The sequence below is a fragment of the Ooceraea biroi genome, chromosome 4, assembly GCF_003672135.1.
Source record: "Ooceraea biroi isolate clonal line C1 chromosome 4, Obir_v5.4, whole genome shotgun sequence".
NCBI classification, from domain to species: Eukaryota; Metazoa; Arthropoda; class Insecta; order Hymenoptera; family Formicidae; genus Ooceraea; species Ooceraea biroi.
This window is the reverse complement of record NC_039509.1, coordinates 10,870,264-10,882,974: the sequence shown is the minus strand read 5'-3', so window position 1 is coordinate 10,882,974 and position 12,711 is coordinate 10,870,264. Positions and strand designations below refer to the sequence as shown.

At 42.4% G+C, this 12,711-nt stretch overlaps 1 protein-coding gene and 1 long non-coding RNA gene across 5 annotated transcripts in view; one reads left to right on the top strand and one right to left on the bottom strand.

Annotated features, from left to right (window-relative positions):
• Positions 1–1,114: 1,114 nt before the first annotated feature.
• LOC105275479 overlaps positions 1,115–12,711 on the top strand; it is a 36,206-nt gene continuing 24,609 nt past the window's right edge. For 2 of the 4 annotated variants that reach the window (XM_011332359.3, XM_011332335.3), the window contains exons 1-2: positions 1,115–1,414; positions 2,560–3,712. In XM_011332359.3, the coding sequence (XP_011330661.1) occupies positions 2,736–3,712 (977 nt within the window). In that variant the 5' untranslated portion in view covers positions 1,115–1,414; positions 2,560–2,735. The other 2 variants (XM_020030692.2, XM_011332350.3) reach the window with 2 other exon arrangements.
• LOC105275467 lies at positions 11,255–12,515 on the bottom strand. The gene is made up of 2 exons (XR_893234.3): positions 12,322–12,515; positions 11,255–12,092 (listed from the first exon to the last, which is right to left on the bottom strand). It is a non-coding gene; the product is annotated as an uncharacterized LOC105275467 (long non-coding RNA).

Below are 12,711 nucleotides of genomic sequence, written 5' to 3'. Positions count from 1 at the left end.
TTTTTTCATTAAGCATATTTCAGAAATCATATTTATTATATTAATTAGATTGCAAATATTAAATAAAAACGTACAATAAAAATAATAAATACATTTTATATATAATTTTTATTATAACTTTTTAATATTTGCAATCTTCTGAATACTCGTATAATAAATTTAAATATAATTTCTGAAGTATTTTCAATTTATTTTAATAAGAGCTTTGTAATTTGTGTGCAACATCATAGGAAAGTTTCAAAATTATTTCAATTAACCTTTAGTAATATATCAAAAAGATTTCAGCTATTTTAATAATCTTTCGGCAATATTTCAGAAAGGTTGCAGATTGATCTATACCTTTCAGCAACCTTTTTATAAGGTTTTGAATGCAACTGTCGCGGACATTTTGCTATTCCGGAGTTGTCTCATAACTGTTGCAGAAACATTTTGCAATGTTTATGAGATGCTTTCATCTGTCAGATAAAATACTTCTGAAATATTTCTGAAATGTTTTCGTGCTGTATGGGTGGTTGGCTCCTCATCCTGCATTTTGTGTGCATACCAAAGACCATTACACGTCGCACAATTACCATATTTCTTACGTATTTATTTGTTTTAATAAACATATATTTCATATTTTTTATTAAATTTCATAAGTTAAAAAAATTTCTATTAAAGGTTTACGTTGGTTTACGTTCTTTTTGTGCTTATACTAGATACTTCGGTGATGCAGTATTTACTGCGCATGCGCGTGAAAAGCAGGCAAGCCTGCCATAGAACCGCCAGGTACAAGGCGCAAATGTCAAGTTTCTTTGAAGTTTTTTTTCCAAAGCTTCCCGTTTCAATCTCTGCATCTTTGTATTCTTTCAATTCTATATACGAGTTTGACGTTACTCAGAATAGTGGATAAAAACACATGTGGTTTGACATAAACTATTTAGAAAATGTCGCTAATTCTTCAAATAATAGATAAATATAGCCGCGTAAAAATATTGTACAAATTTGTATAACAAACAACAATCGATCTCAACTGCTTTCTACGATATAAACCGATTAAAATAATATATCGGAAGCGCGACTTTCGCGCGAATGAACATCGAGAGAATCACATTTCGTTCGCTGCAGTTGGCAACGATGCATTAGGGTCACTAGTCTTCCGCGCCATCGCTAGCTCGGGGTCGCGGTTTCTCGCGGTTTGTCGCGTTCCGATATTTACTCGAACGCTGTGGAACATTTTTTCCGCGCAGATCGCACCGAGTCGCGTCCGCCCGCTCTCGTTCCTGCTGTTCATCGCGATTACTCGCACGCGCCGGTTGCCATTCCCGAATTCGCGAGCGAATCGTCACCGACGCACGGAACGAACTCGGCCAACTTCGGATGGCTGACACGTCGCGCGTACGCTGCGACGACGAAGGATTCCCGAGCACGTCAGGTACGTTTCGCCGTGGCGAATCTTCTTCGCGTGTCGTTCTCCAACATCCCGATCGTTCATATGCGCCGCAATGCGCCGCGTCCCGTCGATGCCGGCACGTCCGGGTTACCGTCCGATCGCGAAATGAGGTTAGCTGCGCGCTACGGTACGTCACTCGTCCGCAAGATGTTCCCGCAACGATCGTGCGGGACAGACGTGCGGACCGCGTCGCGACGTTAATCCGCGCTCAACGTCGGGCTTCGCCGCCGCGTCAATAATCGTAATTGCAACTGTAATTCTAGGCGAACGTAAGAGTTCCGCTTGTTCCTCGAACGAACCCGCGACGCTGTCGCTGCGACGAGTCTCGCTCGAAGCGGCATCGCATTTCGTCGAGATAGTCTTCGAGTTTCTCGACGTTGTGAAAAGCGACCGATCATCAGATGCCGATAGACCGCGAGGAAGAGGCTGGAGTAGCGTTGACCCGTTAGCAGCCTTACAAGTATGAGTCTCAGTAGCTTCGTCGCATTGCTTTTTCGGGCGAATTCCCGTGTCGAGAGAGAAACGTCACGCATCGCGGAAATGGTGATGATCTTGCTGGGACATCATTTGCGCAGAGAAACGTTCGGAGCATTCTCCGTGCGATTTTGTTTTTTTTTCTTCGCGAAAATTCTCGAATGAACGACAATCGAGAGAGACGTCTATTGACACGTTCGCGTGGTACGTAAGTGTCGTTGGGTCATGGAGACCCGACGTTACGTGACAGCTATCGCGTTACGCAGCTGAATGTCCGTCTTGTGAAATCCGCGTGCGGTTAGCATCGTGCGGAAGCGAAATACGGGTAATGTCGAAATTCATGCGAAATTGCGGCAAACCGTCTCGCGTAATACGCGACACTTCCTAACCTCGCCGCGCGTTCGGTCGATAAGCCAGGGAATTAGTATCCCTGCGAAAACAATTGTCTCCCTCGCGATTATTATCATCGGAGTGTTTTTTTTCTTATCATAAAAATATTTAGTGCAATGTAAAGCGACGATAATATTACGCACAACGAAATTGGCGAAAGTAAACGGTAAACGTATAATTATTGAGAACGAAGTTTCAGTAAATGTTTAATTTTACGTGTACAAATAATTTGTCATTCTTAAAGATGTTTTGTTTTATTATAGGTGCAAGCCAAAGGTCATAACTGGAAGGCAGGCTTGCGGAAGATCTTCCAACATGCCCTCAAAAAGACTCGTATGGTAACACATCTTTTCTATGACGTGCTAAGGATTGATTATCCGATTTAAATTGCTCGAGATTACAATGTTGGGAAACTAAGTTTGAAGAATATCCGGTAATAATGGCAGAAAATATTGTGGAAAACACCAAATCGTTGGTGGATGATCACGAGATGGCAGATGTTACTTCAACCGAGGATGCGACCAACGATGAAGCTTCTTGTGCAGAAAAGAAGAAGTCCGACACGGTGGACACTGAAAATGCAGAACCTAATCTCAAAGAAGTTCCGTTAACGAGCCTCGAAAAGGAAAAAGATACAAGTGAAAATTCGGTTCAACCTGTAGAAGACCAGAGTGCTTGTAAAAGCGACTGCAATGGCGATCCTAAGGAGATAGCTGACGCTGAAGAAGAAAAATCTGTCGACAATGCGATACCGAAGACCAAAGAAAGCAATCTCAAGGAATCCAATTCCGTGGAGACAAAGTCCAGCGACGAGAGTGCCGTGGACTACCTTCCCGATGTAGACGAGCGATTGAGCGAAATTCTGAAAGTCGTGCATGGAGATTTACACGTAAACTTTCTCAAGAGCGTTAAGACACCCGCGGCTGCGCAGGACGACGCCGACGAGGATAACGGTGAGAAAGAGCAGCCAACGGCCGTGAAGGAGACGGATATCCTGGAGGACGATGCGGCAACGGATAGCACGAGCAAAGATTGCGCCGCTTCCGCGGCCATAAAGGATGCGGAAGACGAGATCAATTCGAGGGAATCTACAGAGACGAAGGTAGAAGAGAGATCGGAGCTGGGAATCGTTGGTCCGCCTACCGCGGTCAGCGAATTGATTAACGAGGAGGAGCTCGGGGGGGACTCTGCATTATCAGCCGATCAGAAGGAGCACATAGTAGAATGGGTTGAGAACTCGGTGAAAGTGAAAGTCGAAGAGGAGAATAATCATGCGGAGGAAAATAAACTGGAGTACATCGAGAACGACGCGGCAGAGGAGAGGGTGAAGCGGAAGAAGGTTACTGACATACCTTCCATATCAATCAGGAAGTCGCAGAAACTCGTCAGCAACATCATCAAGAAGAGCATCAAGTGGTGAGTACATTGCATTCGATCAGTTAATTAATGCGTCGGCGAGAACGCCGAGAAAGTTGAGAATTGCGAAAGCCATTTTGCGATGTTCAAGAAACTGAGAAGCTAAATAATTGTTTTTCTCTCTTTCTAAATAAAGTTAGGATATTCTGATTCTGAATTGCAACATTGGTGCACAGGGACACTAAATAAACGTACATTGAAAATGGTACCATTAATTGACGGTTAATTAATTATTATAATAATGGATAGGAATTTTTGGTAAAATGGTACCATTAACGGTTAATTAATTACTATAATAATGGATAGGAACTTTTTGTTTAAACTCGGCGTATTCGAGTACGCACGTTTCTTAAATTTTGTTACTGCTATATGGTAAAAGTCTCCATTGGTCTCGTCACCATTGGAAACGCGCGCATACTGACCGATGCACGGCGCGACGCCACAATTTTCTCCGGAAGATATTTCTGGATATATGGTAGATATTTCCTTTTTCCTTCGTGACCACCGGTGATGGTGGCCGAGATTGGTGTTATCGGCCGATAAAGCCGGGATAAGTGTTGAGTGCACTGACGGGTGCGCAAACGCACACTAACGACGTTCAGAATCAGGGGGGAGAGAGAGAGAGAGAGCGTGAGGCAAAGATGGGTGAGAAAAAAGAGCGGAGGGAGCGAAATATTGACCGTGGGACGATAAGCAAACGATGGTGTCGATAACAGGATGACTATTTCTGCAACGCGTGCTCTTCTCCGTCTTTTTCTCTTCCGTTCTTTCTCTCTCTCTTTCCCTCAACTTTTCTTTATTTGTAAAAATCTTTTTATCTTATTTCTTATTGTCGTCTGTATTCATGTGTGTCGTAAATAGCATCACGACTTGCACTTTTCGGCGTAAATTAAAATATACAAATTTATGTAGGATGTACTGTGTACAATCGACAACTGAAAACTTTGTTTATTGAGAAGTTCCCAATGGCATTAAGAATAATTTTTGACAATCTTTTTGTTCCTTTTAGCTTGCGGTTTATTGTTCTATCCCTACATAATCTTGTCAATACTAGTTCACTTTTGGTTCCACATTTTATAGTTTTTCGGTGCATTGCCGTTATTTACAACTTTTCTTAAGTTCCCTTTTAGTTTCATTTTTTTTCATTTCTTCTTGTTTCTCTTTTTTTACTTTTATGCGTTTTAATAGCTTTGTCTTTCTTATATCTAAGCAAATATTATAACTTTAACATTTTTTTAAATATTCTTTTTTTGGTTCTTTGTGACCACCGTTATATTATTTTTATTTCTTGTAATTACTTTACTATTGTAACTCATAAAACATTTCTGGAGGGAAAACTGTTGCATACATAATTCTGAAGAATTATGTGTTCGTAGTTGCTGTACTTTTTACTAGTACCATCATCTTTATTGGTACGAATTTGGACAGAATACACATCGAACAAGATATTCTCTTAAAAAAAGGAAAAACTTATATCTATATGAAACAAAATAGAAGGAAGAAGTAATTTTTTCAGTTACCATCGCGGTTATCAATGCTTCGATGACACGAAGGTTAAGCGATGACAATATGCCGTTTATGATGCCAGGCGTAGCCTCGCATGAGCATTGGTGCGCCTGATGATGATGTTATTATCGCTATCAAGGCGTTACCTCGATCTTTGGGCATACACGCCAATACATTAGAAAAAGATAAATATTATATCGGCCGAATCGGGAAAAAGTTATATCGCAAATGTGTGCAATAAACAATTTCCGGGATTAGATTCACCTGGTACACTTCTCTCTTCTACAGTCATCTATTTTTATAATTATACTTATTACTCGCGTTATCTCGCAAATATATATTTAAAAACGTGAACAAAGCATTTAATAGCAGCACGCGAAGGCGATAAAAAATTGAGAGTTAAACAATGATATGCGACACATTGCATTTCGTATTTGACTGAGGAGAGTCATGAAGCATTAAAAGTACTGCCAATTAGCGTACAAAGCTTCGACTTTACTTTTTTTTACCTGAGTTTTGATTATGAATATCCCGTTATATCTCTCTATTGGAAGCTATTGTGAAACTTGAAAAGGCTTTACAACTTTTACGGACGATTATATTTAACCGTGCATAATCTTCTTCGCAGCGTCTTCTAAAAGGTGCTACCCTCTATGCTATAGGTATCACTTATTGATCGATGGATCGGCGTTTTTCCGAGTGCGTCTCAGACTTGTCGCACATAGTCAAGACCTGAGATAATTATAATACGCGATCGACCAATGTACATATATATATACGCGCGCGTGTTTCACGGGAAGGCTATCCAGTTTCCATGGTCCCAGGCCAAGGCTGGTCTCACCCCGCAGCAGCCAGTAGCGGCGGCGGTGGCGGCAGCAGCAGCAGCCGGATGAAAGTGGAGCGGCCGCGACGACGCGAGAGGGGCGTTAATCCCCACGAACGGTACCATAGAAACGGTACCGCTAGGGTCGTTATGTGCAGTGATCGCTTGTCGGAGACCAACCACTCCGGTACCGGCTAGAAGGGCTCGATCCCGTACGACCCTTCGCCTCGATTCTGACTCCCATCTCTACCAATGTATGATCTGATACCATTGGTCGTTGCGCTCGTCGAAAATTCGAAACCACGAATTTTCAAGAACATTCATCGAGATTTAATGAGAGCTCATTCGACCTTGATTTAGTTATGTAGTTTTCGAGATTGAAAGTGCAGGAAAAGAAAGAAGAGACGAAATAGAGCGCGGATGTTATTGCATTGTCGCATGCGACTTGTCAGCTGTGGGTTTTGCGGAAGGTTTGGTATTATCTGCGATGATGGAGCGCATGTAGGATGCAATTCAAAGTTCGGAAGGTTTCTGAAGAAAAGGGACGAGGTCTTCTTTGTCAGCTGGGTCCCTTAGGCAAAGGACAGTAGCCACATGTCGATTGACGAGAGTGTACGTGCGTGCGTCGCCTTTTCACATGGCGCGCACGCGTCTGGTGTGTGCGTCTGTGTGCACACATACGCCGTGTCCGTCCACGTCCGTGTATGTGTACAGGAGGGTTGTGCGTGACGATACCATCATGGTAGAGAGCTGCCCTTGTGTTGGCTCCGGCAACGATTATCTCGAGATTTGGTTGCTTCCTTTAACTTCTATCGAGATTTTCATGGAGATTCAGATTGAGTATTTCTCAAGCGACGTCCAATTATCCTTGCAAAATATAAGTTGCAAATATAAGTCGAAGACATTAATTGTCAAGATTATTCCGCAACAGAAAATTCATGAGTTTTGAAAAAACTAGAGTTTATTGAAATATCAAGTTTTATCGAGTTCGTATGAAATAAAATGTTACATGCGCGAAAACTGAAAAGCTCAAGGTAGACTAGACTACCTGATCTTGAGACCTTCACGATTTTACTACAATATGTATATTATATATTATGTTTCGGATATTTTCAATTGGAAATTCGTTGTAGTACTCATTAGCATCTCGCTTCAAGCCGCAGACCTCGAGACGAGAGCTAGCGCGTAAATCACAGGCTTGCGACTTGTACCGTCAAACGTATCGTCGCAAACCTTCCAATCGTGTTTAATCTCGCGAGGATCCAACGATCGTCCGTCAGCAGCGACCGCCTTCGCCTCCTTCGCCTTCCGATCCCTGGTATCCTGGTAACCGGAGAGTGACGTCATCCGGCGTGTGTGATCCAAAAGGCCCGGCGGCCGGTAACCGTCCGTTACCATCGCGCACCGCCACCACCACCCACCGTCACGACCAGCATCGCCGCCGCCGCCGCCGCCGCCGCCACCCTCGGATCAACCCTCCTACCCCCCCACCTCATCTGTTCCTCTCACACTCGCCCCCTCCGGCGATCCCCTTCGCAATTCCGTCGCCCTCCGAACGGACTCTGACCCCTCTCGCGCCGTCGCTGCCGCCGCCACCGCTGTTGCTATAACCGGAGCCGGATAGAGCTGGTTCCAGACGCAACGCGAGACCATCATCAACGCGTACAAAATGCTGGATATTTTCGAGATCTTTCACACGTCAAATCGTCGATTTTTATCGTCGCATATTGTCGAAAAGTGATCTATTCGAGGAGAAATAGATCAATCTAGGCCATATATTTATATTAATTACTAATTGTTATTATTTCTATATAATAATCGCATGTGTGCAATGATCTTTTGCAAACTGTTGCTATCTAAAAAGTTTCTAATCCCTGAATAATTATCAGTTATTGACTTGTTCTCTAATACATACCTGCATTAGTAAAATTGGGAAGATTAAAAGATATTCCAAGTAAATAATAACTCCAACCGCCAGGTAAAATTTCAATGAGAGTAAATAAACGTTGTGCTTTAATATATATTTTTGTGCCAGTATTGGTCGATATACATTGTTTATTTACTCTCATTAAAAGATATATTTATTCTGCAAAATAAGAAAGCTAGCTAAAAAATAGCATAAGATTTACTAATTATTCATAAGAATAAATAGTAAAGAGAGATATCTTGATATCTTATTTTTTATAATTTTATATGGTACCCATGTCTGTATGCTGTTTTATCAGTTTCGACGTGGAATATTATAAAATCCAACGGTAATATTTCATAATTTTTGGAGCAGGTTTTAATATAACGATTTTATTTACGATATGAAGATTAATACGATTTTGTTTTATCAAATTTTAGTCTGGATATGAATTTTAGTCCGGAATTTTAGTTCATCTGATTGTAATACGGAGCACATTAAATTATTATAATAGTAAAATTGAAGTTTCATATAATGAAATAAAACTTATTTATCTTTGGACCATTTATTTGTTACAGCGTATGACGTTACGAATAAGAACAGAAATTCATTGTTTAAACGTTCGTCGCGGTCGATATGTTCTCCAGTTTCAGTTTGATGACCAGGCGTTTAGGATATGCATGGGACTATAATAAAACAATTAGCAGCAAATCTCGATTTACCTTGCCTCACTTTTTAAAATTTCTATTGTTGATACCATTTTTTAAATGCAAATGACATGACAGAACATCAAAAAGTTCGAAACACTGCTTTTCTTTATGACACAAGTGACACTTGCGTGCATATTTCCTACTAATAAGAGACTATCGATTTATCGAAGACTAGCACAGTATTCTCATTGGTAACCTATCAGTAATGAAAGCAAAAGCTTTCCTATTATCTTGATTTATGCGATTATATTTAAAACTCACTTAAGTTGTATCTGGAGAACCAAAGGCCGCTGAAAATTTGTCAACTAATTAATTTGCGATCATTTGTGTAATTTCTCGTAGTAGAAATATCGCAGTATATCTGCATTTTATGTATTTACGAGACGCACGCACGAAGCTTCATCTGTTACTCGTCAAACTCGAATGTGAAACCAGATCTTCCTTAGTGGTTCCCGGTCTGAATAGATCTCGTCAGGAATCCGGCGAAGTGCTCGCGAATTTCGAACGACATTTTATTGTGCAGACCAAGCGACGCAGCGGGTTGGTTCGTCTTCTGCTGATGTTGATGTGCAAGTATACAATGTAGCTTTATTATAATGACGCATATTCTCTTTCGTCTCCTAATTAAAATCTGATGTCGCACCGTTTAATTTGTGGTATAGTGTAGATAATTAACTGGATTTTAATCCTCTATAATCCAATTCCTTTTTCGTGTCTAAAAATAATTATACAACACGAAACTAACAGTCATCTTCAGATATGAATTTACAATTAACATCACAATTATAATTAAAATCAGATTTAAACTTTATTTAATGATAGTGGCGAACATATCAGCGGCGCGGACGTAATAATTAATTTTATATAATCGGATACACACACACACACACACGCACAAAATTGGTAATAGGTTTGATCGTGCGGTACGCAACAGCGCAATACCAGAAGTGGTAGCGCTGCAAAACGGGATGGGATGCGCCGTTCGCCGACGCTGGGGATCTCGGGGGAGCCGCCACGTGCACTCCGTATCGGCGCGTAAATAATCTCGAGTGCAGAAACTAAGCCCTCTCGCGCACGAATCGACGCGCAATCAGCTACACATCGAAGATGTATCTAGCGCGATCGTCCAGATCGACTTGACTCGCTAAATGGACTTGTTTCTTTTTCTGTCCATCGTACGAGCAACAGGTCGAGCAAGGTGAACGTCGACCGCGTTGCGCCGTCGTGGGTGCGATGTGGGCGGAAAGAGGGTTTAGTCGCTAGCTAGAGCTGGAAAGCGAAATTTCTGGCGAACGGGTGGACCTGTTCGACCTAATCGGGGCGCGATCTCAAATCGGCTGGATCGCAGAAGCGCGAGCCTGGAAGAGCCATTCGAGACTCCCTGGAGACTCGATGCGCGACTTGGCAGGTTTGGCAGGCAGGCAGGCAGGCAGAGCGGGCGCGCAGGCAAAGGGAGAGGGTGGCTTGGACTTTGGTCGGGATGGTGGGTATTGATCCCGGCGAAGCGGTAGCAGCGGGGTGGCTGGGACCCCACCTCAAGGATGAAGGGTGCCTCCCCTCCGCTCTCGGCCGCGCGCGGCTCTCTCTCTCTTTCTTCAGCTATCTGTCTATCCATCCTGTCTCCTTCTCGTACTCTTTCATCGATGAGACGAAGAGCGGGCGAGAGGAGCGAAAGAGAGGGATGATGAGCGAGGGACCACGTGAGCGGAGTGCTTGCGTCTCAAAAGATGGAGAAGGGAATAGATCACGCAGCACATCCGTGTACCAAAGATATCATTCTTCTTCTAATTGCCGTAATAAATAACTCAGTAAAATTCTTCGCAAAATGAAAGTGCCAATGCTATGAAAACGAAAAGGTTGGTGTAGGCGAAGGGGGTGCAGAGCGGAAAAGGAGCGACTACGTAGAAGTGAACTGGCATTGAAACTGATGTTCTGTTCTCCAAACTTTCTCGAAATACAAGCTAAATATATATGAGTAGTATATATATATATATATATATATAAAACATGTATGAAGGATATATATGAAGGATAGACTACTTTTAGAAAATACTTTCCAATACAAATTTTAGAATAGATTAAGGTTCAGTAATATATATGTACCTGAAATAATATCTAAACTCGTATACCTGAGAATTTATGTTTCTTTTCAAGACTGCGGGTGTTAAAAAATCCTTTAGAATTTTGAAATACCAGGTGAGGACGAACGAAATATGTGCACCTGAGTTGTTAGCAGGTTGTTTTCAAAAACTAGGAATTCAGAATTCAAGAAATATGACAAAAAGAATAGTATATGCTGCACATATGGTTTACATTAGGCAGGTCTGCAGAAAGTATCCTTTACATTATATAACTTTCTGAATTCTGAATTCCTAGTTTTTGAAAAAAACCTGCTAACAACTCAGGTGCACGTATTTCGTTCGTCCTCACCTGGTATTTCAAAATTCTAAAGGATTTTTTAATACCCGCAGTCTTCAAATGCCTTTAAAATATCTAGACGGTTAAAACTGTTAGTACATAACACAATCTACAATTATTCACTCATACTTTTGTTTCGTTTGCTTTAAACACCAACAAACAACAGCAAAAAGACGAAATGTTCCGAAAAAAATTATATTGAAATTTGTAAAATTGACAATATTCGATAACTATAACTTTATAAAACACTTTTGTACAATATCCGTACGAGATATAATACAAATTAACAATTAAACTGTTCTCGGAAAATAGCTCGTATTCGTGCATCTGCGTTGCACGTGCACGAATTTTCGTCGCACAAAGTGATTGCGATATTAAACGCAAGACTAATGTTTCAATCGCACGATGAAAGTGCGACCGCATTGCGCGCGCATTTAAATTGAACGCATGCCGATAAATAATGAAAGAATGGCGCAGACAATCACGTCGTTAGGATATTTCAATTTTCGCGCAAGCGTAATATTAATCGCGTGAAGTTCTCTCGTCGTACGAGCACCACGGAAAAGATGAGCGGACGATGTATCGCGTTGGTTGGCGCTTCGACCCTCATTCCCCTCTACAAGAGAGCTTCTCGTCTCTCCGTCTTCGTCGGTGTTGCTACCCGGGCGGGATGGTCAACAGTACAGATATCCGAGAGATAATGCCGGAAAAAGTGATTGGAGAACGGTTTGAATGATCCCTGCATTTTCGAGGTCGTTTGAAATGCAGCTAACTGTAGAATTTGTAAGGCAAGGATAACAGGGGATAAAAATGTATGTTTTTATACATCATATAAGTATACATTATATAATTAAATATATATTATATAATTAGCAAGACTAAAGATTTCAGAGTAATTAGAACGGATCTTAGAACTCGAATCGTCTCCCAGAATTCTTGCTGCGATCGCCGAGATTCGGCCGAATCGTTAACGTGGATGAAGAATGTCGAACGCGCGGAATTGCTCGGGGACGAGTACTAAAAGAATGCAAGATAAGCAATTTCTCGATCAGGTCGATATACGAAAATACCCGTCGCGTAAAGATGCTAGTGCATACGAAACCGCAAGCACCTAGGCTCGAGGAATAAGCGTGATATCAATATCAATTATGATATTGAGATTTGAAGCAAAATGGTGATTGCGTCATGTGTCAAAGATCGAAATCTCGATCTCGATTAATCGATGCGCTCGTTATTTGGATCTCACCGTTAACGATTTTGTGTGGACCAGCTCAAGATATTACTTCTCCTCCGTTTTCCGCGGGCGCCGAAACTCTTCTTCGACCTGCCCCACTTTGTCCTCGCCCGCCGCAGCTGCGCATCATCCTTCGTCGTTCTCCAGGCGTCTGGTAGCCACAGGGCCGACGACGTTGTTTCCCTCCTGCGCCAGCTGTGCGTCGCGGCGATGGTAGCGGCGATGGCGGCGGCTGCGGCGGCGGTGGCGGCGGCGATGACGACGGCAGCGGCAGCGGCAGCAGCAGCAGCGAGCTGAACCAAGCCGAGAGCAGCCGCGCGCACGTGAGACCGCGGGAGGGCGAAGGATAGCGCCCGGGTGTCGGCTGCGAGAGAGCAAGCGAGAGACATATATGTGCGAGGG